General features: G+C 44.3%; 1 protein-coding gene across 1 annotated transcript in view; it reads left to right on the top strand.

The window, feature by feature from the left end:
• Nucleotides 1-26893, top strand: part of MATN2 (matrilin 2) — a 127819-nt gene that overhangs the window by 98648 nt on the left and 2278 nt on the right. Inside the window, exons 11-22 of the mRNA XM_077808671.1 lie at nucleotides 5472-5594; nucleotides 5715-5837; nucleotides 5930-6052; nucleotides 6208-6330; nucleotides 6477-6599; nucleotides 6717-6839; nucleotides 6913-7035; nucleotides 17187-17600; nucleotides 22328-22480; nucleotides 25627-25698; nucleotides 26291-26404; nucleotides 26766-26864. Of these exons, the coding sequence (XP_077664797.1) occupies nucleotides 5472-5594; nucleotides 5715-5837; nucleotides 5930-6052; nucleotides 6208-6330; nucleotides 6477-6599; nucleotides 6717-6839; nucleotides 6913-7035; nucleotides 17187-17600; nucleotides 22328-22480; nucleotides 25627-25698; nucleotides 26291-26404; nucleotides 26766-26864 (1713 nt within the window). The remainder of the gene's footprint in view (nucleotides 1-5471; nucleotides 5595-5714; nucleotides 5838-5929; nucleotides 6053-6207; nucleotides 6331-6476; nucleotides 6600-6716; nucleotides 6840-6912; nucleotides 7036-17186; nucleotides 17601-22327; nucleotides 22481-25626; nucleotides 25699-26290; nucleotides 26405-26765; nucleotides 26865-26893) is intronic.

Below are 26893 nucleotides of genomic sequence, written 5' to 3'. Positions count from 1 at the left end.
TGTACTCATTTGCTTCCCCCCCCCCCCATCTAGGGGACTTATTCTTCTAGGTCACACTGCAGTCACTCACAGAGAAGGTGCAGCGAGGTAAATCTAGCCATGTATCAATCAGAGGCCAGGCTAACCTCCTTGTTCCAATAAGAACGATAACTTAGGTGCACCATTTCTTATTGGAACCCTCCGTGAAGTCCTGCCTGAAATACTCCTTGATGTAAAGACACCCCCTTTGTTGATTTTAGCTCCCTGAAGCCAACCCTGTAAGCCGTAGCGTCAGTCGCCCCTCCGTCCGTCAGAGCAACGGTAAACAATCGGGCATCTGAGAGTGCTGTCCAGAGCAGTCACAATGGAGCACTCTGATGGGGCTAAAACATTGTCGCGGGTGGTTCTGGGTACGTATCGTCAGGCCCCCCCTTCCCTCCCTCCCTCCGTGAAAGCAAGGGCAGACAATCATTTCGCGCCTTTTTTCCTGAGTTACCTGTGCAGACGCCATACCACGGCAAGCATGGAGCCCACTCAGGTAACCGTCACCCTATGTCTCCTGGGTGCTGGCAGACGTGGTACGGCATTGCTAAACAGTAGCAGCAACCCATTGCCTTTTGGCAGCAGACGGTGCAATACGACTGGTAGTCGTCCTCGTCGTGTCCGAGGTGCTCCTGGCCACGTCGGCTGGGAGCGCCTGGGCAGACATGGGCGCAGGGACTAAATTTGGAGTGACTTGACCAGGTCATTCTCTTTAGTCCTGCAGTCAGTCCTATTGAACCGTCTTATGATGAGCAGGCAGGCGATACGGATTACTAGCAGTCGTACTGTACCATCTTCTGCCAGGCAGGCAATAGATGAGGATTGCTAGTAGTCGTATTGTACCATCTTCTGCCAGGCAGGCAAGAGATGAGGATGGCTAGCAGTCGTACTGTACCATCTTCTGCCGAGCAGCCATGAGATGTGGATGGCATGCAGTCCTTCTGCACCGTCTGCTGCCAGCCAAAGATGTAAAAGGTAGATGGAGTGGATCAAAACAAGAAATAGACCAGATTTGTTTTGTACTCATTTGCTTCCCCCCCCCATCTAGGGGACTTATTCTTCTAGGTCACACTGCAGTCACTCACAGAGAAGGTGCAGCGAGGTAAATCTAGCCATGTATCAATCAGAGGCCAGGCTAACCTCCTTGTTCCAATAAGAACGATAACTTAGGTGCACCATTTCTTATTGGAACCCTCCGTGAAGTCCTGCCTGAAATACTCCTTGATGTAAAGACACCCCCTTTGTTGATTTTAGCTCCCTGAAGCCAACCCTGTAAGCCGTGTCGTCAGTCGCCCCTCCCTCCGTCAGAGCAACGGCAGACAATCGTTCCGCGCCTTTTTTCTGTGCAGACGCCATACCAAGGCAAGCATGGAGGCCGCTCAGCTCACTTTGGCAATTAGGAGCACATTAAACACCACACGCATTATCCAGCAGTATATGCAGCACCAGAACCTGGCAAAGCGATACCGGGTGAGGAGGCGACGTCAGCGCAGTCACATGAGTGATCAGGACATGGACACAGATTTCTCTGAAAGCATGGGCCCTGCCAATGCATGCATCATGGTGCTAATGGGGCAGGTTCATGCTGTGGAACGCCGATTCTGGGCTCGGGAAACAAGCACAGACTGGTGGGACCGCATAGTGTTGCAGGTCTGGGACGATTCCCAGTGGCTGCGAAACTTTCGCATGCGTAAGGGCACTTTCATGGAACTTTGTGACTTGCTTTCCCCTGCCCTGAGGCGCATGAATACCAAGATGAGAGCAGCCCTCACAGTTGAGAAGCGAGTGGCGATAGCCCTGTGGAAGCTTGCAACGCCAGACAGCTACCGGTCAGTTGGGAATCAATTTGGAGTGGGCAAATCTACTGTGGGGGCTGCTGTGATGCAAGTAGCCCACGCAATCAAAGATCTGCTGATATCAAGGGTAGTGACCCTGGGAAATGTGCAGGTCATAGTGGATGGCTTTGCTGCAATGGGATTCCCGAACTGTGGTGGGGCTATAGACGGAACCCATATCCCTATCTTGGCACCGGAGCACCAAGCCGCCGAGTACATAAACCGCAAGGGGTACTTTTCGATAGTGCTGCAAGCTCTGGTGGATCACAAGGGACGTTTCACCAACATCAACGTGGGATGGCCGGGAAAGGTGCATGATGCTCGCATCTTCAGGAACTCTGGTCTGTTTCAAAAGCTGCAGGAAGGGACTTTATTCCCAGACCAGAAAATAACTGTTGGGGATGTTGAAATGCCTATATGTATCCTTGGGGACCCAGCCTACCCCTTAATGCCATGGCTCATGAAGCCGTACACAGGCAGCCTGGACAGTAGTCAGGAGCTGTTCAACTACAGGCTGAGCGAGTGCAGAATGGTGGTAGAATGTGCATTTGGATGTTTAAAGGCGCGCTGGCGCAGTTTACTGACTCGCTTAGACCTCAGCGAAACCAATATTCCCACTGTTATTACTGCTTGCTGTGTGCTCCACAATATCTGTGAGAGTAAGGGGGAGACGTTTATGGCAGGGTGGGAGGTTGAGGCAAATCGTCTGGCTGCTGGTTACGCACAGCCAGACACCAGGGCGGTTAGAAGAGCACAGGAGGGCGCGGTACGCATCAGAGAAGCTTTGAAAACCAGTTTCATGACTGGCCAGGCTACGGTGTGAAAGTTCTGTTTGTTTCTCCTTGATGAAGCCCCCCGCCCCTTGGTTCACTCTACTTCCCTGTAAGCTAACCACCCGCCCCTCCTCCCTTCAATCACCGCTTGCAGAGGCAATAAAGTCATTGTTGCTTCACATTCATGCATTCTTTATTCATTCATCACACAAATAGGGGGATGACTACCAAGGTAGCCCAGGAGGGATGGTGGAGGAGGGAAGGAAAATGCCACACAGCACTTTAAGCACAGCACTTTAAAAGTTTACAACTTTAAAATTTATTGAATGACAGCCTTCTTTTTTTTGGGCAATCCTCTGTGGTGGAGTGGCTGGTTGGCCGGAGGCCCCCCCACCGCGTTCTTGGGCGTCTGGGTGTGGAGGCTATGGAACTTGGGGAGGAGGGCGGTTGGTTACAGAGGGGCTGCAGTGGCAGTCTGAGCTCCAGCTGCCTTTGCTGCAGCTCAACCATACACTGGAACATACTGGTTTGATCCTGCAGCAGCCTCAGCATTGAATCCTGCCTCCTCTCATCACGCTGCCACCACATTTGAGCTTCAGCCCTGTCTTCAGCCCGCCACTTACTCTCTTCAGCCCGCCACCTCTCCTCCCGGTCATTTTGTGCTTTCCTGCACTCTGACATTATTTGCCTCCACGCATTCGTCTGTGCTCTGTCAGTGTGGGAGGACAGCATGAGCTCGGAGAACATTTCATCGCGAGTGCGTTTTTTTTTCGTTCTAAGCTTCACTAGCCTCTGGGAAGGAGAAGATCCTGTGATCATTGAAACACATGCAGCTGGTGGAGAAAAAAAAAGGGACAGCGGTATTTAAAAAGACACATTTTATAAAACAGTGGCTACACTCTTTCAGGGTAAACCTTGCTGTTAACATTACATACATAGCACATGTGCTTTCGTTACAAGGTCGCATTTTGCCTCCTCCCACCGCGTGACTACCCCCTCAACCTTCCCCCCTCCCTGTGGCTAACAGCGGGGAACATTTCTGTTTAGCCACAGGCAAACAGCCCAGCAGGAATGGGCTCCTCTGAGTGTCCCCTGAAGAAAAGCACTCTATTTCAACCAGGTGACCATGAATTATATCTCACTCTCCTGAGGATAACACAGAGAGATAAAGAACGGATGTTGTTCGAACGCCAGCAAACATACACTGCAATGCTTTGTTCTACAATGATTCCCGAGTAAGTGTTACCGGCCTGGAGTGGTAAAGTGTCCTACCATGAAGGACGCAATAAGGCTGCCCTCCCCAGAAACCTTTTGCAAAGGCTTTAGAACTACATCTAGGAGAACCGCGAATGCCAGGGCAAAGTAATCCTTTCACATGCTTGCTTTTAAACCATGTATAGTATTTTAAAAGGTACACTCACCAGAGGTCCCTTCTCCGCCTGCTGGGTCCAGGAGGCAGCCTTGGGTGGGTTCGGGGGCTACTGGCTCCAGGTCTAGGGTGAGAAACAGTTCCTGGCTGTCGGGAAAACCGGTTTCTCCGCTTGCTTGCTGTGAGCTATCTACAACCTCCTCCTCATCATCATCTTCTTCGTCCCCAAAACCTGCTTCCGTATTGCCTCCATCTCCATTGAAGGAGTCAAACAACACGGCTGGGGTAGTGGTGGCTGAACCCCCTAAAATGGCATGCAGCTCATCATAGAAGCGGCATGTTTGGGGCTCTGACCCAGAGCGGCTGTTTGCCTCTCTGGTTTTCTGGTAGGCTTGCCTCAGCTCCTTCAGTTTCACGCGGCACTGCTTCGGGTCCCTGTTATGGCCTCTGTCCTTCATGCCCTGGGAGATTTTGACAAAGGTTTTGGCATTTCGAAAACTGGAACGGAGTTCTGATAGCACGGATTCCTCTCCCCAAACAGCAATCAGATCCCGTACCTCCCGTTCGGTCCATGCTGGAGCTCTTTTGCGATTCTGGGACTCCATCATGGTCACCTGTGCTGATGAGCTCTGCATGGTCACCTGCAGCTTGCCACGCTGGCCAAACAGGAAATGAGATTCAAAAGTTCGCGGTTCTTTTCCTTTCTACCTGGCCAGTGCATCTGAGTTGAGAGTGCTGTCCAGAGTGGTCATAATGGAGCACTCTGGGATAGCTCCCGGAGGCCAATACCATCGAATTGTGTCCACAGTACCCCAAATTCGAGCCGGCAACGTCGATTTAAGCGCTAATCCACTTGTTAGGGGTGGAGTAAGGAAATCGATTTTAAGAGCCCTTTAAGTCGAAATAAAGGGCTTCATTGTGTGGACCGGTGCAGGTTTACATCGATTTAACGCTGCTAAATTCGACCTAAAGTCCTAGTGTAGACCAGGGCTTAGAGGCCAGTGACCCAGGGCTGGATTTTTTTAAAGGTATTTAGGTGCTCACATAGACACCTAGTGGGATTTTCAAAAGCACTACACCTAGCTCCTCAATGGCATTTAGGCACCTAACTCCCCTTGGTTTCAGTCAGAGTTAGACACTTAGGTACTTTTGAAAATCCCACTAGGGGCCTACCTGCTGTTTAGGTGCCTAAACAACTTTGAAAATCTAGCCCCTAGTTACTGTGCTCTCTGATTTTTTCCCCTTAATAAAGAGACCGTGGATTAAGAGGAGGAGAAAGATGTGCTTGCTTGTTAAAAAACAAAGATGAAAGAGTCAGAGGTTGTTGGATGTGCATTTCCAGATTCCACTGAGCCAACACTTGAAAGATTATGAGCTGCAGGGCTCTTTCACTGGAAAACTAAGAACTTTTAACCTTTGCATTTATAAAAATTTTAACGAGCAAACTTTCTTTTCTGTCCAAATTATTCTCAGGTAAAAATGTCTGCAAATCAGTCAACCATGGTTGTGAACATGTTTGTGTTAATAGTGACAATTCATACATCTGCAAGTGCCGTGAGGGATTTGCACTGAGGAAAGATGGGAAAACATGCAGAAGTAAGTAACCTGATTTTTGCCGTACATTTGTGTGTGCAGCAGGCAAAGAAAGAACTTCGTTGCTCTTTTACTGAAAGAATGTCTCTAGTAAAATGTATTAAATATCTAAACTATCCTCAGATAAAGACCTCTGCAAATCAGTTGACCATGGTTGTGAACATGTTTGTGTTAATACGGACAATTCCTACATCTGCAAGTGCCGTAAGGGATTCGTACTGCAGGGGGATGGGAAAACTTGCAGAAGTAAGTAGTCTGATCTTTAATGGAAGGTTATCCTTGTAACGTTTGTATTTGTAGAAGTGTTTTAACTAGCAGACTGTCTCAACTGTTCTCAGATAAGGATGTCTGCAAGTCATTTGACCATGGCTGTGAACATATTTGTGTTAATAATGACAATTCCTACATCTGTAAGTGCCAGGAGGGATTTGTACTGAGAGAGGATGGGAAAACATGCAGAAGTAAGTAGCTTGGTCTTTACTGTACATTTTTTCTTCATCAGATAAAAAGAGAAGGAACTTCATTGCTCTCTTTGTGGAAGATTGTCCTTGTAATTTTTGCATTTATAAATATGTTTTAACTAGCAAACTATATTAAATATTTTAACTATTCCCAGATAAGAACGTCTGCAAATCAGTCAACCATGGTTGTGAACATGTTTGTGTAAATAATGATGATTCATACACCTGTCAGTGCCATGAGGGATTTGTGCTAAGAGAGGATGGGAAAACATGCAGAAGTAAGTAGCTTGATCTTTGTAGTACATTTATGTCTTCGGAGGACCAAAAAAGAAGGAATTTCATTGCTTTCTTACTTGAGAAATATCCGTCTAATCTTTTATAAATGCAAAGTAGTTCTAACCAGCCAACTCTCAACTATTCTCAGATAAAGACCTCTGTAAGTCCATTGACCATGGCTGTGAACATGTTTGTGTTAATGATGACATTTCATACACCTGCCAGTGCCATGAGGGATTCATACTAAGAAAGGATGGGAAAACATGCAGACGTAAGTAGCCTGATATTTACTACATGAGAGAATGAAAATCTTAAGTGCCCTTTCCTTGGAAGATTGTCCTTGTAATTTTTGCATTTATAAAATATTAAATATCTAATCTATTCCCAGTTAAGGATCCCTGCAAATCAGTTGATCCTGGCTGTGAACATATTTGCGTTAATACTGACAGTTCATACGTCTGCAAGTGCCATGAGGGATTTGTACTCAGAGAGGATGGGAAAACATGTAGAAGTAAGTAATCTGATATTTACTGGCAGATTGTCCTTGTAATCCCATTTATAAAAGCATTTTAACTCTCTCTCAGATAAAGACCTCTGCAAAACGGTTGATCATGGCTGTGAACATATTTGCATTAATAATGACCATTCCTACGTCTGCAAATGCCATAAGGGATTTGTACTCCAAGAAGATGGGAAAATGTGCAGAAGTAAGTAACTTGATCCTTGCTGTATTTTTCATTCATTGAGCAACTGCTTGTTTGATTTTACAATTAACTGATCCAGCATCCCTTCTTCAAAAATCATATAAAATTTGAGGTTGAACCACTTAACCTGAAGATTTTGGAAGCAAAAGCTATTAAGAAAGTAAGAATGACTGTCCTTGTAAACCAGTGAGTATAGCAATCATTCTTTCCAATCAGGAAAAGAGCCAAAAGTAAAAATCAAGTTGCCAAGGAACTTGCACTTTAATTAGGTTCATGTACCATAGGGTTGTATTTCCTGATTTAAAAGAACGTCAGGCTTAACTTTCCTGTCTTCTAACATGAAAAGCCTTGACCATTGTCCCATTTATTAATGTTTTCCTAAATTAGATTGTTAGCTGTTTGGGACAGAAACTCCGCCCCCCCCTCCTTCCCTTCCACCATTCTATGAACTACCATATACATTTCTACTACTATATAAAGCCCTAGAAACCTCTGCAGTGTGCAGCCCATCAAAGCTGCATGATCCAGTCTGGCTCTGCAACAAAAGATGTTGTCAAGTTTCCTTCCCCACTCTGAACTCTAGGGTACAGATGTGGGGACCTGCATGAAAACCCGCTAAGCTTATTTTTACCAGCTTAGGTTAAAACTTCCCCAAGGTACAAACTATTTTGCCTTTTGCCCTTGGACTTTATTGCTGCCACTACCAAGCGTCTAACAAATATATAACAGGGAAAGAGCCCACTTGGAAATGTCTTTCCCCCCAAAAATCCTCCCCAAACCCTACACCCCCTTTCCTGGGGAAGGCTTGATAAAAATCCTCACCAATTTGCATAGGTGAACACAGACCCAAACCCTTGGATCTTAAGAACAATGAAAAAGCAATCAGGTTCTTAAAAGAAGAATTTTAATTGAAGAAGAAAAGTAAAAGAATCACTTCTGTAAAATCAGGATGGTAAATACCTTACAGGGTAATCAGATTCAAAACATAGAGAATCCCTCTAGGCAAAACCTTAAGTTACAAAAAGACACAAAAACAGGAATATACGTTCCATTCAGCACAGCTTATTTTATCAGCCATTTAAACAAAACAGAATCTAATGCATATCTAGCTAGATTACTTACTAAGTTCTAAGTCTCCATTCCTTTTCTGTTCCCGGCAAAAGCATCACACAGACAGAGAGAGCCTTTGTTTCTCCCCCCCTCCAGCTTTGAAAGTATCTTGTCTCCTCATTGGTCATGTTGGTCAGGTGCCAGCGAGGTTATCCTAGCTTCTTAACCCTTTACAGGTGAAAGGGTTTTTCCTCTGGCCAGGTGGGATTTTAAAGGTGTTTACCCTTCCCTTTATATTTATGACAGATGTCCATTCTAATCTTAGGTTGGGAGACCTGCCCCCCAAAGGGTAATAGAATGCTCATGGACCTGCCCAAACCTTCTCATTGCCTAGGACCATGGGTCATGGATTAGTCCCTGCTTGGGCAGCAGAACTTAGGATCAGTGAAGTTCTGTTTGAGGGAATGGGGAACTCCCACTGCCAAGGGCAGCCAAAGGTCCCCATTCCTCAGTTCTTTCATGCACCAGGGTGATTGCGCATTGCATCCTGAAGGTGATCATCAGCCTTAATAGTGGTAAGAAAGTTACAGACCCTTTCCTGTAATGTGAGTAGGGCCCCAAACTGGGGTCTGTGACAAAAAATAGACACTTTTTCGAAGTCTCTTATAAAGCATAGGCAAGTAGCCTTGGTGACCTCTGTCAATGGAAGAATGCTGCAAAATATACAAAAGACCTCTTGGCTCTTTCCTACAGATATGTTAGGCTGCAATAATCAATTACTGTCTAAAAATATATGGATGTTGGCTTTTAAGTTTTATTTACATGTAAAGAATAATAAATATTTTAAATTGCTTGGAGAAAGGGAACAGGATAATGACATCTGGAATGTAAACATAGCTATATCCCAGTATGTATTTGTATTTTGAAAAACTAAGCCAAGTTGCAGACAGGATTTATTACTAGTTGATATTAACATATTATGTTAAGTTTGTGATTGTTACTATGAAAAGCATAGCTAAACTGGGCACATGGTCAGCTAACCAGAGCTTAGTGTTTAATACGCTGTATAAACCTTTTCTTTAGAATACCTAGAAAAGGAGGGAGAAAAATCTCCATCTAATCTGAATATTGTCTATTATGAATTGTAACTAGAAAGTACACACTGATCTTGACACCAGTAAAAGTTATAAATCAAAGTTAATTTGGGGCAGTCAGAGGAGACGTTGAAATTCCTAAAGAAATAAAGGTGCAAATCCTACAGTCCCTGCTCAGTTACATTTCCCTTAGAAGTTAGTGAGAATTTTGACTGAGTGAATACAAGAGGATTTGGCCTAATATTAACTAAACAAAGGTGTTCTTTTTTCTGTCCATGGTTATAGCAGTGATGAGGTTGGAGCTGGCAACATTTGATCTACCTTAAAGTTCCTTCAGTGTTTCTGCCCTAATCAAGCAATTAGGGAGAAAAACCTAAACTTTCAGATGAGAGAGGAAGATAAAAAAGAAAGCACAAATATATTTTGTTTTTAGTAAGTTTTGCAACACAGAGGAAAACTTCAGAATAAGGTCAAATGGTGGGTGGTCATTCATTTCTTGCAAAACTGACAAATACATATCTGAATGCAGGACAATTAGTACATTCATATCAAGACTTTCTTTGGCACTGCTCACAGTAATCTTTCTAAACACCTATCGAAACATCTATCTAAACACATTAATTAATTTAGCATCACAACACACCTGTGAAGTAAGGGTGTATTATTATCTCCATTTTACAAATAAGGAACTGAGGCACAGAGAAATTAAGGGCTCAATCCTGTAAAGTGCTGAGCACTGCTTCTGATCCAACCAAAGCACTTAAGTACATGAACACTCCCATATGTGTAACTTTAAGCACACAAAGCCAATAGAACTATTTGTGCTCCTCAGACTAGATGATCACAATGATCCTTTCTGGCCTTGGAATCTATGATTCTAAGTGTTTTGCTGGACTGGAGTCAGAGTTTTCAATACCTTGCAGGATGAAGCTTCTAAATGTCTTGCTTAAGTGTCTTGCTTGTGGCAGGGGGGCTTTCTACACCTATGCAACAGGTAAACCATCAGGTACAGGCCTTGCTGGGATACAGGAGCATCCCTATCTATGCTTTGCCTCTGGGCCCACTGGTTCACTGCCAGCAGGATTAGCCCACCTCACATTCCTCACTGCCTTTGGCTAAAATTATGGCTATCTCCTGTGTGTGTAGGCTACTGTGAAATGTGCCTTCTTCTCCTCCCCACTCTTAGTCCACCCCAGAACACCTATCATCATATTGTGGCCCTTCATCTTCAAAGTGAGGTATTATTATTTACTAAATTCTTCAGAACTGTAGCTGCCCTTGAACTGGACTAGGCATAAGGGATGTTTCTTAAAGGAAAGGCAGTTATTTCATCCATTTGTACCAACTATTAGCATGGTACACATTGTTAGAGCTTGAACTTAGGTCAAGTGATGAATATAATGGGAAAATATAATTTGTGAAGGGAGAAATTTTATTGTAAAAGGTAGTAGGCAAAGACAGATCTGACCCACCTCAAGGAAGCAGCCTGCAACACCCTCCTTCAGAAATGTAAACTGTTTTTTCTGATTCCACTTCCATGTCTCTGTACTCTGCCTGCTTTAAGGTGGGAGAGAGACACTGTTAATTTAGGGGGGAAAATGCAGGCTGAGACCTCACCTGTGTAGTCAGTTCCCTTTTTTAACGTTTGAATCAAAACATAGCAAATAAGGACCCCTTCTCTTGAGCCCCAGGGGGAGATCCTGAGTAGTGATTTAGATCTGACTGGTTCCCTCTACTGTTGTATAGTAAACGTGTGGCTTTGTCTTCCTTTTAGAAAATAATCTTTCCAAATGCTTCTTGCTTGTATCATTTTTAATCCAATGTAGACTGTATGGTAAAACTAAAAGGTATCCTGATTGTTTGGCATTTTGAAGTTGTTTTCCGTGATTACATGAACAGACTGTTTATGCTGGTACCAAGTTTTGTTTTGTTTATAAGACAAACTAATTCCAGGAATTCTTTAAATGTGCTTCTTTCTCACAGTAAAGCATAACTGCTTTGTTGAAACGTGGAGAACCCATCCTACTTTGTGACAGAAACTGTGTATTATCCGCTGCTTTCTACTAACCTACGAATTGCGTATGTGTGTGTGTGTGTGTAAAATATACCCCCAAACACATACACTTGGCAATATTTTTGCTCATTTTAGCTGTTCCTGTACATTTTTATCTCTAGATGAGTTTTCTGTTTAATGGATTTAATGAATTTGGAATAAACTTGAAACAGGTTTTACGTTAAAATTTTGAAGCTTTTTTTAATCCTTTGCAGAAAGTACAATCCTCAGTTTATTGTTCCTTATCAGATGGCTTGGGCATTAACGCAAATCCAAGAGATTGAGAGTTAAAATCCTATTACTAAATAATTAGAACAATACCAAAAATATTCCTGCTGGGGTCTCTAAACTGAAGGATACAGGCACCTCCTGTCTCTTTCTTGTCTCCTTCCACTCAGCAGAAAAGCCATCAACCTTCCCACTTCTGTTCCCTCCCCTCTCTGAGTCTTTCCCACGAACCTAGACTTGGCTGGAGAGAGCTATTAGAAGGAAGAGGAAGACGCAGCAAGCATAGTCCAGTCCCGTTTCTGTTAATCCTCAATGCTCCTGTCACAGTACTGCATGCTAGACAGTACTGGAATAGAAACTAAATGCTATTTCCTAATAATAGTGTGATGGAGAAGAGTATTTTGTTTTCATGTTTTGTTCATTTGTTTTTTACTGTGCTGCATTCCCAGTGATGGTTATAAATTATGGCTTTACTAGAAGATCCCAGAAGCAGTGGCAATTGTGTTTGACGTCAAACACAAGGCAAAATTCTGTTCTTTTATCCACAGTACAGAACCCTCCTCAGTGCATATTTTTCACTCAATATCTTTATCTTTATCTGGTGAAAATCACTGAGAGTTTTGCTGAGAAATCAAGCACAGAGAGTGTGGATCTGAAGAGCAGAATATTGCCCTTAGATAGAACATTACTGGTGCGGCATGACTGGGTGATATCATTGTTTACAGTACATAGTAATTGTATGAAGATTTCACCTCCCCAACCCTCACATTCAATCTGTACTTATTTTTAGAAATCCATTTTGTCCCCCCCATGTCTAGTTGGCAGCCAGTATCAAGTGGAGTGCCCCAAGGGTCGGTCCTGGGGCCAGTTTTGTTCAATATCTTCATAAATGATCTGGAGGATGGTGTGGATTGCACTCTCAGCAAATTTGCGGATGATACTAAACTAGGAGGAGTGGTAGATACGGTGGCAGGTAGGGATAGCATACAGAGGGACCTAGACAAATTGGAGGATTGGGCCAAAAGAAATCTGATGAGGTCCAACAAGGATAAGTGCAGGGTCCTGCACTTAGGACGGAAGAATCCAATGCACCGCTACAGACTAGGGACCGAATGGCTAGGCAGCAGTTCTGCGGAAAAGGACCTAGGGGTGACAGTGGATGAGAAGCTGGATATGAGTCAACAGTGTGCCCTTGTTGCTAAGAAGGCCAATGGTATTTTGGGATGTATAAGTAGGGGCATAGCCAGCAGATCGAGGGACGTGATCATTCCCCTCTATTCGACATTGGTGAGGCCTCATCTGGAGTACTGTGTCCAGTTTTGGGCCCCACACTACAAGAAGGATGTGGAAAAATTGGAGAGAGTCCAGCGAAGGGCAACAAAAATGATTAGGGGTCTGGAACACATGACTTATGAGGAGAGGCTGAGGGAACTGGGATTGTTTAGTCTGCGGAAGAGAAGAATGAGGGGGGATTTGATAGCTGCTTTCAACTACCTGAGAGGTGGTTCCAGAGAGGATGGTTCTAGACTATTCTCAGTGGTAGAAGATGACAGGACAAGGAGTAATGGTCTCAAGTTGCAGTGGGGGAGGTTTAGATTGGATATTAGGAAAAACTTTTTCACTAGGAGGGTGGTGAAACACTGGAATGCGTTACCTAGGGAGGTGGTAGAATCTCCTTCCTTAGAAGTTTTTAAGGTCAGGCTTGACAAAGACCTGGCTGGGATGATTTAATTGGGGATTGGTCCTGCTTTGAGCAGGGGGTTGGACTAGATGACCTCCTGAGGTCCCTTCCAACCCTGATATTCTATGATTCTATGTCATAAAGTTAGGACTAAAATGTTGATTGGCCATTGTCATTGCCATCTTATTGCTTTTAGTTTTGTAGCGATAATAAGGTGGTATTTTAAGTAATTAAAATGCAGGATGGTCTCAGCAATGTTTTTTAATGGCTTCACCTTTTACCTCTACGACGAAATTGTCTTGGCTGAAATTCTGAGAGATAAGCAGTCCAGTGTATCTCTTATAAATGTATTAAACATTAAGCAAACAGTTATAAAGCAAATATATGTTTAAATGAAATATGTCACTAGCTAATTTAACTTATAGTTTTCCTAACTTTCTTAATTTAATTTACAATAATACAGTGCAATAATTAAATCAAGGTTATAAATGAAGTATAATCAGTAAAGTCACTGGTTCAGTTTATTTGGCTCGCCGAGAATTACAATTAGTGATTGTATTAATTATAACAAGACAACTCTCAGTGTTCTACAGGAAGGTTAAGGGGAGAAGCTGTTCCCTTTAAGTTAAGCCATTCAGCTAAAAGTCTAGTTCTTGCCTTGGTTTTAAGTAAATACAGCCCTTAGAATCATTTCATAGGCCATATTTACACTACAAAATTATGTCGACCTAACTTATATGGGCAAACAGCCACAGCAGTTATTAACTTGCTTGTGTGTATGCACACTCAGCTCTGTGTCAGTGGGGTGTGTCCTCACCAGGAGTGCTAGTATCAATTGTATTGTCACTGTGGGACAGCTCCTGAAAGCCAGTTACAGTCCATGTAAGCAACACAGGGTCTACACTGACACCGCGTCAACCTAATTACATGGCCCTAACTCTACACTGCTCGGGGAGGTGTTACTAAATCGGTGTAGAGAGGCTCTTACATCAGCAGGAGCCAAATTTAAGTGAAGAAACAGCTAGGTCAACATAAGGCAGCTTACATCGACCTAATCATCTAGTGTAGACCAGGCCTCCTTTGGCTGCTCTCTCCCATTAAACTTCACTCTTCACAGAAACTACATCACACTGTTGTTTATTTAATCTATTTTCCCACCCCACGTTAACACAATGGCTGCATCTTTCTGACAGTCTTGCACAGATACAAAATGTTTTCTAGAATCCCACACATAGCAGTTTCAGAATAACTTATTTAACCTACAGTTTTCTCACTAACAGATTTAGGGATTTAGTGTCTACTCCAGGGAGCAGTTTGTGACACATAGACACCCATGCACACTAATGGGTGTTGGAGTGATTTGAGCACCCTCAAATTGCTCTACAGAAAGGTTTTCACACTGCCTTGATGTCTTTAGCTCACATGATTAGTCTTAGTGTATGTCTACACTATGGCAGCTAGTGCTGTAGTGTAGACACTTTCTACATTGATGGAAAGGGTTTTTCCATCAATGCAGTTAATCCATCTCTCTGAGGGTAGCATCTACACTGAGGGGGTGGGTTAGGTCAACTTAGCCATGGCACTCAGAGTGAGAAATTTTTTGCAGCCCTGAGCAACATAGCTAGATCCATCCAATTTTAAGTGTAGACTAGGCCTTAGTTTGGAACTAAGGCTTTGTCTACACTAGCACTTTTGTTGGTAAAACCTTTGTTGGCCAGGGGTGAGAAAAAAAACACCCTTGACCAACATAAGTTTCACCGACAAACATGCTGGTGTGGACAGTGCTATGTTGGCGGGAGACATTCTCCTGCCGACGTAGCTACCGTCGCTTGTTGGGAGTGGTTTAATTATGCTGGCAGTAGAGCGGCTACACGGGAGACCTTAAAGCGGAGCAGCTGTAGCGGTATAGATACGACGCTGTAAGGTCTGTAGTGTAGACATAGCTCTAGGTGATATCTACCTGTATCTGTATAAATGATAAAATGAAACTTGAAGATTTTTGATTTGCGGGGATAGCCTGGTCTTTTCTCTCTCACATGTAGATTTCAGGCTTGGCTTAGTTGTGGGTCAGAATCTTTCACCTATTCGTCCTCAGATGGCAGTCCAGGAAAGTGAGCAGGATACAATTTTGGGTGTCTTATTGATGTGAGAGAGCCTCTACTTCCTTCCACATGGTTAGAGTGTTTTGTAGGGGATCAGTGTCCCCTTCCTCCACCTCAGAGGACACCCCAATATCTTCAAAGACCAATTAGCTGTTACAACCTGGAAGCCATAAGTTACTTGGTCTTGAAGTCTGTCAAGGTTCCTCCCCCACTCTGAACTCTAGGGTACAGATGTGGGGACCTGCATGAAAAACCTCCTAACCTTTACCAGCTTAGGTCAAAACTTCCCCAAGGTACAAAATATTCCACCCGTTGTCCTTGGATTGGCCGCTACCACCACCAAACTAATACTAGTTACTGGGGAAGAGCTGTTTGGATGCGTCTTTCCCCCCAAAATACTTCCCAAAACCTTGCACCCCACTTCCTGGACAAGGTTTGGTAAAAAGCCTCACCAATTTGCCTAGGTGACTACAGACCCAGACCCTTGGATCTTAAGAACAATGAACAATCCTCCCAACACTTGCACCCCCCCCTTTCCTGGGAAATGTTGGATAAAAAGCCTCACCAATTTGCATAGGTGACCACAGACCCAAACCCTTGGATCTGAGAACAATGAAAAAAGCATTCAGTTTTCTTTCAAGAAGACTTTTAATAAAAATAGAAGTAAATAGAAATAAAGAAATCCCCCCTGTAAAATCAGGATGGTAGATAGCTTACAGGGTAATTAGATTCAAAAACATAGAAAACCCCTCTAGGCAAAACCTTAAGTTACAAAAAAGATACACAGACAGAAATAGTTATTCTATTCAGCACAATTCTTTTCTCAGCCATTTAAAGAAATCATAATCTAACACATACCTAGCTAGATTACTTACTAAAAGTTCTAAGACTCCATTCCTGGTCTATCCCCAGCAGAAAACCAGCATATAGACAGACACACAGACCCTTTGTTTCTCTCCCTCCTCCCAGCTTTTGAAAGTATCTTGTCTCCTCATTGGTCATTTTGGTCAGGTGCCAGCGAGGTTACCTTTAGCTTCTTACCCCTTTACAGGTGAGAGGAGCTTTCCCCTGGCCAGGAGGGATTTAAAAGGGGTTTACCCTTCCCTTTATATTTATGACAAAGTCAAACTGAAGAGCCCAGGTTAGAGTGTACATGTCTTGCTACAGTTCGTTCGTAACTGCTAACAGATGTCTCTCGAAAATAGGACACAAGAAGAGCCATATGATAAGGAGCTGGTAGGCAGACTTCTGCTTAGGCCCACAACATAGTATTTAAATATAATTAATGACTTGTCAGCATATACACATCTACTCATTCCACATGTACTCAGGACAATGAAATGACACTGGGAAAGTAATGCTGAAAGGTGGGGGCAGAGTCTAGGGCAAGTGGATAACCTTACCCTAATAACTGTTTGCCTCCAAGCCGGAAAGCTGCTTCGGACATCTAGTAACGCTAACGTTCATTAGGCCTAAATCCAAATGTTACTCAGGCCTAAATCCAAATGTGGCCTATGTTCTGTACCATTTTCTTTTACACATTTTTTCACTGTAGAATTTCAAAAAATGATGAAAAGAGGATATGAGAATTCAAGCTGTTAACACGAGCATCTGATTGTGAGGGGAGGTTGTTTCAATCTATTCTGGTTCTTGTCATGCTCCTTTATTGGGCTCCCATGAAATCATATTTCCTTTATCTTAGGTACTTTTATGGCCTTCGTCACCATGTTGTCTGAACACCTTATAATCCATAATGTATTTATCCTCATAATGCTCCGTGAGGTAATGAAGTATCATCATCCCCATTTTATAGATGGGGAACTGAGGCACAGACAAATTGAGTGACTTGCTCAGGAGGGAACTGAACCCAAGTCCCAGGCTAGTTCCCTAAACACTGAGAAATCTTTCCTCTCTTTAAAATCTTTGCTTTTATTTTATTTATACAGGATGCACTGAAGGCCCAATTGATCTGGTGTTCGTGATTGATGGATCAAAAAGTCTCGGAGAGGATAATTTTGAAGTTGTAAAGGAATTTGTCTCTGGAATCCTGGATTCTCTTGAGATTTCTCCCAAAGCTGCTCGAGTTGGTTTGCTGCAGTATTCCACTCAAGTCCGCACAGAGTTCACATTAAGACAATTCAGCACAGCCAAAGACATGAAAAAAGCAGTATCCCAAATGAACTACATGGGGAAAGGCTCCATGACTGGACTTGCCTTGAAACAAATGTTTGAGAGAAGCTTTACTGAAGCAGAAGGGGCAAGGCCATTTTCAGCAGAAGTGCCCAGGGTGTCTATAGTGGTTACAGATGGACGAGCCCAAGATGAAGTCTCTGAGTGGGCCAGCAAAGCAAAGCAGAATGGTAATCTGGTATTTCTTTGTCACTGTTATTTTAAGGATGTTTATATTTATTTATTTTTAAAAGTATTTCAGCATATATTAATGAAGAGACAAGATTGCTGTAATGTACTGGTCAGAGCATGTAGCACTGCCCTCTGCTGGAGGGAATTATATTTTCCAAAACGTTTGGTTTGCTGTCTAGGGCAGTGGTTTTCAAACTGCGGGTCGCGACCCAGCACTGGTCAGCACCACCTACCGGGCCATTAAAAGTCTTGTCAGCAGTGCTGCCCAGCTAAGGCAGGCTAGTCCCTACCTGTTCTGACACCGCACTGTGCCCCAGAAGCGGCCAACAGCAGGTCCAGCTCCTAGACAGGGGAACCACAGGGCTCCGTGCTCTGCCCCTGCCCTGAGCACCGGCTCTGCATTCCCATTGGCCAGTAATCAATGGGCGGTGCCTGCAGGCAAGAACCTCATGGAGCTGCTTGTGTGCCTATGCCTAGGAGCTGGACCTGCTGCTGGCTGCTTCTGGGGTGCACTGCAGTCCGCAATGCCAGAACAGGCAGGAAGCCTGCCTCTGCACCCCCGCTGCGGGTGACACCCCAGGCTGACCGGGAGACACCCGAGGTAAGCCCATGCCCCAACCCCGTGCCACAATCCTCTGCCCCAGGTCTGAGCCCCTCCAAACCTGGAGCCCCTTCCTGCACCCCAAACCCCTCATCCCCAGCACCACCCCAGAGCCTGCACCCCCAGCCCAGAGCCCTGATCCCCTCCCATATCCCTGCCCCAGCCCAGAGCCCACTCCAACACCCTGAACCCCTCAACCCCGGCCCCACCCCACAGCCCTCACCTCCGCATCTCAACACTCTGCCCCAGCCCTGAGCCCCTCCCACACCCTAAACCCCTCATCCCCAGCTCTGTTGGGTCACAGGCATCAACAATTTTCTTCAACTGAGTCGCCAGAAAAAAAGTTTGAAAACCACTGGTCTAGGGCTTTGCCACAAAGCACCACATTGCAACTACTCCCAGGAAGTAATGAGTAAGTACCTCTGAGAGGGTCTATGTACTGAAGAACCAAATCAGCACAAGGCAGTTGCATTGTATAGCTTGAATGCTGAACTGTGCCCTGCATGTTTCCACTAAAGGTACTTCATTTAAATGGAGAATCGCAGATATTAGGAGCTTTATTAAATATTCCTTTTAACACATAATATTAATATAAAACACCGCACTCAAAATATCAGAAATATGTTGTTTCAGAGCCTTTGCTTTATGCTATAATTTTTAAAAATACAGCATAGACTTGGAAGCAATTATATGTTGCTATGATTGGGTGCCCACGCTGCACAAGACCAGAAGGGATTAAGGTGGCTAGGTGATCCAGTTAAGGGCCCAGGCTCACCTGGGGAAGGAGCCAGTGAACAGGATTAGTTAGTTGAGGCTCAGCTGGATGGGGATAGGAAGGGCCAGTATTAAACCCACGAGCTAAGAGCAACTGGGGGCTGCAGGGAAGTAGTCTCCAGTTATTCCCTGGGAAGAGGAGGGAGTTGTGCATCTGGCAGACCCGGAGATGGGGAAAGGCCAGAATCATAGGACTGGAAGGGATCTCAAGAGGTCATTTGGTCCAGTGCCCTGTCCTCATGGCAGGACTAAGTATTATCTAGACCATTCTTGACAGGTGTTTGTCTAACCTGCTCTTCAAAATCTCCAATGATGGAGATTCCACAGCCTCCCTAGGCAATTTATTTCAATGCTTAACAACTCTGACAGTTAGGAAGTTTTTCCTAATGTCCAGCCTAAACCTCCCTTGCTGCAATTTAAGCCCATTGCTTCTTGTCCTATCCTCAGAGGTTAAGAACAATTTTTCTCCCTCCTCCTTGTAATGCCTTTTATGTACTTGAAAACTGTTATCATGTCCCTTCTTAGTCTTCTCTTTTTCAGACTAAACAAACCAGGTACAGAAAGGCCCAGGGAAAAGGCAGTAAGGTCCTTGGCTGCTGACTAGAGGGTCCCTGAGCTGGAACCTAGAATAGAGGGTGGGCCTGGGTTCCCTTACCAGCCAGCAGGGAAGTGGCACAGACCAGGCAGGGGAGAGTGGACTGCCTGGTACAGTTTGGCCCAAAAGACTTTGATACCCTGGAAGGGGAGGACCATAGTGACCTGGCTAGAGGGCCAAGTCACAAAGAGGAAGCTGCAGCTCCTGCAATGAGAGGGGCCACATGGTGAGAGAGGATGACGGATGGAGAGACTGTCAGAGGTGTGTGCAGCACCTGGAAGAAGCTAATCCCCAGAGCGGTCGGGAGGAGGTGCCCTAGAGGTGAGCTGACCCTGTGACAGTTGCTTTATTGTCCATATCCCACTGGTCTTGCTGAAAAAGAAACCCATTGTTTGTTATAGAGGTGGGCCTAGCAAGATGATAACTCGCATTCAGATTTAATTGAAGACTGGTGATTTTGAACAGTAAACATGGTCTACAATATGTTGTTGTTTGTTTTTTTTTTTTGGGGGGGGGGGGGAGGGTTTTCATAAAACTGTAGCCTATGGTCAAGGTGGCAGAAATCAATTCTGTAAGGCACCCTTGGCAAAAATCACTTTTCCCACATAGTATCTACTAAATTTTTCAAAATAAAAAAGGACTTACCTGTAAAACAGAAAATGTTTTGCAAGAGTCCTACTACTAACCTGGGCTGATGGACTGTGGCACAAATAAAGCTGTCAGGACCTTAGAGAGGCTTCACACCTTGTTTTTTGACATATCCACACAATGATACCTTGTTGCACACCTGAATGCAGGCAGGGGCACCCATTTGTGCAACCAGTTTGGAGTGTGTCCTGATATGACTCTGCAAAGGAGAAAAGGGAAGAAGTGATGGTACAAGGAGATGAGGAAGAAACTGGAAAAATACAGAGTAGGAAGCAACAGAGCTAATAAACTTGTATTCACAAAGAAATGTCAACACCATGCCTCTTTCTGAAGCTTTGAAAATTAAACCAATAACTTATGGTTTCATGCACGGGAGTGAGTAGGCAGGATTCGGGACAGTGTATGGAAGAATTACAGGCCTTGACAAGTAAAAGATTTGGAGAGAAGTACAAGCCAACCCCACTTACTTTCAGTGAGAAACCTCAGCAGTGGATTGCTTTCACTGAGACACCAGGAGCCAAATACATCCCCAGTGTAATCCCACTGGGGGCAATGTAGTTTTGCTGAGCAGAAATTTGGCACTGAATGTTAACGCCAAGTCTTTAAAAAGCAGCAGACCTCAGCATGAACAGTCCATTTGTTAAACTAAATCAACCTCTGTAACATGGTGGATGTTTTACTTTCCTGGCTAGCACAATGTCACCCAAGGTCTTGGTAGAAAGCAGGACCCTGCTTAATAAAAATGTAGGCACTGGAGATGGAAGAGGTGTATTTACTATGTCATCACATCCAGTCTCCTGCATTGCCAGTGGAGGGTTGAAAGTGGTTATTCATAGTGAGTACATAGATGTTATCACTGAACAGCAAAGGAAAGCAGATGTACTAACCCCACACCCTACTTTTTATCTGAAACCAAGAAGTTGAAAAATCAGTTTTTGTAATTGGCATCTGGAGCTCTCTTAAAAATTGCTTCAGTCCTTAAAAGGATAATTTTTGTGGGTTTTGTTTTTTTTAAATGACTAGGATCCCAAACAGATGTTCTGCACTCATTTCACAATAACCTTTTGCAGACAGGACAAGGACCAACTTTTAATCTTTTTTAAATTCCAAAGCGGTCAGTGCAAGATGAGTGCATTTTCTAATGGCAGAAGTGATGTAACTAGAAATGAATATTCAGATCATGTGTAAACCAGAAGCAAAGAATTATTGCCAGCTGTTGGAAAACAGGAATATGAAGTGTGCTCTGCTTTGTGTGGTGTGAGTTTAAAATCTGTCTGAGAGGAATGTGAGCCATTGTCCCCAGCCCAGCTACCAGGATGTATTAAGACTAACTACGGCATGAATCCCCTTAAACAATTGATCTCCTACTCTCAGTTCTCTTCCTTTCCCCTCCCTCCCTTGACAAAAAAAACAGACCCCCAATGCAGGAGAGACTCTTACACCCAGGATCCCTTCCCCAGGACTCATTAATCTCACCAGCCCCATAAATGGCTCCTCTCTCTCAGTCCCTTCTCCCAGCATAAATTCTGCATTTCTCTTAGATGACCAAGAACTCCTAGATTCCAAGGCTCCAGATTAATCTGCCTAACTGACTGTATCAGAAGACTATGTATTTAAGTCTATTTCTCAGCAAACTACTGATCTCTTTCAGGATTCTGTCCCCTGCCTGCCTTGCTACTACATCAACCCTATCTATCATTTCAGCAAAAAAGGAACTAGACCCTGTGTCCCTCCAGCTCTGTGTCCCTCCAGAGTCTCTCAGTGTTACTGCTAAACTGATCAGAGGTGCTCTCTCTCCCTCAGTATGTTGCAGGCAGCGCTCTTTTGGGATTCATTTATCTTCAGTGATAACCATATATCCATGGTTTCTTTGGCTGAAGAATTGTTTGTTAATAAAACTAACAGTAAAGCAGTGAGTTTCTACAGCATTTCAGATGTTCTATTACTCAGTGTAACTAGGATTATTCATCCAACACAATCTTTGGAGTTACGTGGCATGCACGTTTATGGTGCTATAAGTAATCAATAATACATCTTCCTTTCACTTAAACTCCGGATTTTTAAAAAATTTTGCAGTAGTAATAATGTGCAATTTCTCTTGCACCCAGGTATAACTATCTACGCTGTTGGAATAGGAAAAGCAATTGAGGAAGAATTACTGGAAATTGCTTCTGAGCCACCAGACAGACATCTTTTCTATGCTGAAGACTTCAGTACCATGGGGGAGATAAGAGAAAAACTAAAGAAACAAATCTGTGAAGGTACCACATGCCTCTTCCGTTGAGATATAAGAAAAGCGAACAGCCATTTCTCTTCTGTTTTTAATAAATGATGCATAAAATATATACTTAAACCCCAGGAGGATTGGTAATGTTCCCCACCTTCCTTCAGGCTGCAGTTAGATCAGTGAATCCCACCCAGGCTAAACATGAGCTATTCCATTAGGAATATTGGTGTGGGGGGGAGGGAAATCCAAATGATGATTCATTGGGAGAACAATTGCTCTTCTGGTCTGTATGAGTCATGTTTAAAATTGTGTAGGGCAATGGTTCTCAAACTTTTTTTTTTCATGGACCACTTGAAAATTGCTGAGGCTCTCAGTGGACCACTTAATGATCTTTCCAAATGTTGTTTGTACCGTTAGCTAGCTATTGTAAAGTGCTTTGGATAAAAGCGCTATATAAAAAACCTTAATAATTAACATTTTTTTGTTCTACAAATAGAAGGACAAAACTCACATTTTAATATCAGTAGTCTTACCTTTCTAATGTGATGGATGTGCCCTCTCTCCCTGCCACCACAGCAGCCCCCTACCTGGGGCTGGGAAGGAGTGGGGTCTCTCCCTCTCTCCCCCACTGTGGCAGCCACCAAGCTGGGGCTGGGAAGAAGCAGAGTATCTCCCCAGCCGCAGCAGCCCCTGATCTGGGGCTGGGAAGGAGGGGGGGGTCTCTCCCTCCCTCCCCCACTGCGGCAGCCACTGAGCTGGGGCTAGGAAGGGGGGAGGTCTCCCCCGCTGCGGCAGCCCCTGATCTGGGGCTGGGAAGGAGGGCTGTCTCTCCCCGGCAGCCGCAGCTCTGGATCTGGGGAAAGTCACCTTTCTCTGGCCGCTGCAGCCCTGCACATCCCAAATTCCCCCACCCCCTCTTCTCACCCCACTGCCCCCTCCCACTTACTCCCTATTCCCCCCAAGGTCACCACCTCACCTTACTTGTGTGTCTTCTGCAGGGTCCAGGCACCTAATTAGTGGAGCCATGTCTGTGCAGCTCTACTAATTAGGTGGGTGGCCCTTCATTCTCTTGTGTGCGGCTTCCCAGGTGCGCACCTTAGAGGGAACTACCCACGGACCACCTGAATGGAGCTTGCGGACCACTGGTCGTCCGCGGGCCACGGTCTGAGAACCTCCGGTGTAGGGGAATGTTGCTAATGTCTCGCTATGTAAGTCAATGGTTGGGCTCAGCAGCAGAAGAAAAAAAAAAAAAGAAAGAAAGAAAAGTCTTAATGGCTATTGTGCAGCGTTCACAACAGCAACAAAATAGTTCGATGTACCCAGGAAGGAAACTGAAAAACAACCAGCTTGTGCGTCAAACCAGTCCTTTGACCCATGAGCGCAGAACCTGGCTTTGCAAAATCATCCCCCACCCCCACCGTGGCACTAACAGCCACACTCTAGACCTGCTTCCCATAGCAGCTATTCAAGAGGCCTGGGGATTCTGAGCTAGAATGGACCCCTGTTCACCAGGGACCTAATGACACCCCTGCACCCACTCGCACACAGCTGGTACTCAGTATTACGTGCTCATTCATATACATGGCTGAAGTCACTTCCTGTAACAGGAGAATGAAGCCCAGGAACCCTCGAGCGTTCTTTGCTGTGCAAGATTGCCTGGTAGGAAGTAACACGTTCTTCCTTTTAGGCAGGGCTTTGGGAGGAGTCAGGGAAAAGAATCTGACCGGGGGCCCTCCAGACTGTGTATCCTCTGCCTCTCCCCTATGGATCGTATTGCTAGCTCCCGTTGATATGCAAAATACTGAGATTGTAGAAAAGCAGTTCTGTTCATCCACCCGCATACACCTCTACCCCGATATAACATGACCCGATAGAACACGAATTCAGATATAACGCGGTAAAGCAGCGCTCCAGGGGGGTGGGGCTGCGCGCTCCAGTGGATCAAAGCAAGTTTGATATAACGCGGTTTCACCTATAACACGGTAAGATTTTTTGGCTCCCGAGGACAGCATTATATCGGGGTAGAGGTGTACTAGGTAGGCAAACACATGATGACAATTTCAGAAGCATAGGGAGATTCCAAGTCCAAAATTCTCGGGCAACTCTTCTAATAAATCTCTCTCCCTATCAAACATCCTTTAGATAGCTGCAGTGCTGTTCGCCATAAATTTCATTTACTTTTCAGAAATGCATTATTTGGTAAACCAAAAAATAAGTAAATCTTGCCCCTTTGAGGCAGTTTCCAAACTAGAAACTCTGTCTCCAGTGTTGGGTCCATCTACCTCCTGGTTTTCTGCTGCACAGCTTCTCTCTTCATTCATCACAAACAGGTAATGCCTCTCACCTGCGGAACTGGGAGGCTGCCCAGGGTTGTTGCTGGAGGCTCCAGGACTAAGCACCACTCTTTAACTCCGCCCCAAGTGATGGAACAAATTGGCAGCTCAGTTTCTCGTAACCACTTTGTTTTATTTATAAGTTTAATTTGTAATTGTTGTTGTGCAGCAACGACTGTTCCAGCAAGTTCCTCTCAACCTCCTCTCAATTGAGGAATCACTGGCTCTAACCCTCTCGTTTCTCCCATGCAGCATCTCTCTAGCTGGCTCCCTGTACCCCCCGCACAGTAGCAGAAAGCCCTTCAAGCATCAAGACAAATCTAAGAGGTGCAATAGGCAGCTTTTCAGGAGCCTCAGAGGTCAAGTTATGCCCTGCTGCTGCAAGCCACCATTGCTGACTCTGGCAGGCCATAGGGGATTGAGTCAAACTGGCAAGCCAGGGTCACGCGCACACAGCCCAAAGTTTGGACTCTGCTATGGAGGGTTTGACCTGAAATTTTTCTGTAAATGTTGACAGACATATAACTGACTTAAGGTTAGTTGATATAATTGTAAGTTATTAGTAGTCAGTTGCTGAAGTGTTTCTAGCTTTAGAAGAACTCTTTTGATGGCCTAAGATGAAGGGCAGGGCTTAGTCTTGGCGCCTCCAGCAAAAATGCTGAGCCCCCTCTGAATTCCACTCAGGAGAGCCATTGCCAATGTGTTATGAATGTGGAGGGAAGCTGCTCACAGAAAATCGTCAGGAAAGAAATATCATTTTCCTGTCATTGGAAGCTACTGTTCTGTGCAAAGAATAAAATCATTTTTTCTATTAATATCTTTCTCTTTTGGAAATTGTTTCTGCCAGCTTTGGAAGAGTCAGATCCCCATCAGGATCCACTGACAGGGAGGCCTCACAAGACTGGTCCTCATTCTTCAGGTTAGATGCTTTAAATCTGTGTGTCCCATTTTCCCCTCAGTTGGCTCCCCACTCAGCATTCTTCTCACGGCATCCTCTACAGAAAGTTCATCATTCACCCAGAGGGATATCCATACCAAAAAAAACCTCACAAACCCTTTTTGGTCTTCTGAGCTTTGCTGCAACAAGCTTATGGTTGCATGCTCCCACCTTATCCCCCATAGTAGTTTATTAGGATGCTGCAACTTCCACAGCAGCCTTATACGTTGATGTACTTTAACACATTTTTTTATTTACATGATCATTTACTATTTAATAGGCTCAGGCTTAACAGTAACCAATACAGAGCTGAAGTCCTTCTCCTGGCCTGGAATACAACACTTAAGCAGTCTATCTACAGTATACAATCTAATAGCTCAGCTTCTTTGTGTAAAATGCAAACTCTGAGTAGTACCTTACATCATTAGAAGTCCCGCTAAAATCCACTGGATTAAGGTGCTGATCAGTGGGTGAGTGGAAGAATCTGGCCTTAAATGAATAAGGTGTTACATACAAAATTCAATAGATGTGTTACATAATCACGACCACAGTTCTGTCTTGGGGTTTCCTGCAGGATCTGAACCAGCCAGCATAGCCCTCACAGATCTCCTTGCCTGTTCCAATTTTGCAGTACATCACAAGTATCTTTTTGAAGAGGAGAGTGTTTCACAGTCAACAACAAGATCAGGTAATTAGTTACCATGGCTCAGGTAATCTTTAGGCAATTCCAGCCTTCTCCTTTGATTATACAGGTTAGAAAGACATGTCAAGACTGGAAATTCATAAACAATGCCCACCACAGAGTGGCATTCCTTGCCTACCTGTTTCTCCATAGTACCCTCTCTAAGTGCATCCTCATCTGTGGTGATTACAGCTAAGTATTTAACTGGGATTTGATATGTGCATCTTTTGATAGTGATTATACTATTTTTTGGTGCCAGGAAAATATTGAACATACTTTGCATTTAGTAGCTACATTCTCTTGCAGATTCAGTATATTTAGATTACATGTCACTGTTTCTCTGAATGCCTTCTGTCTGCTTTTCCAGCAAACCCTTCAAAAGATAAGAAGGAGCAGTGCAACTGTGAAAATCTCATAACATACCAGAACCATGCCAATGCTGAAGTAAAAAAACTAACCCAGCGATATATCCTTTCTGAATAATTATTTCCTGGA

The sequence above is a fragment of the Eretmochelys imbricata genome, chromosome 2 (genome assembly GCF_965152235.1).
Source record: "Eretmochelys imbricata isolate rEreImb1 chromosome 2, rEreImb1.hap1, whole genome shotgun sequence".
NCBI lineage: Eukaryota > Metazoa > Chordata > Testudines > Cheloniidae > Eretmochelys > Eretmochelys imbricata.
Note: the sequence above shows the minus strand (reverse complement) of the source record. Positions and strands in the feature narration are given on the sequence as shown.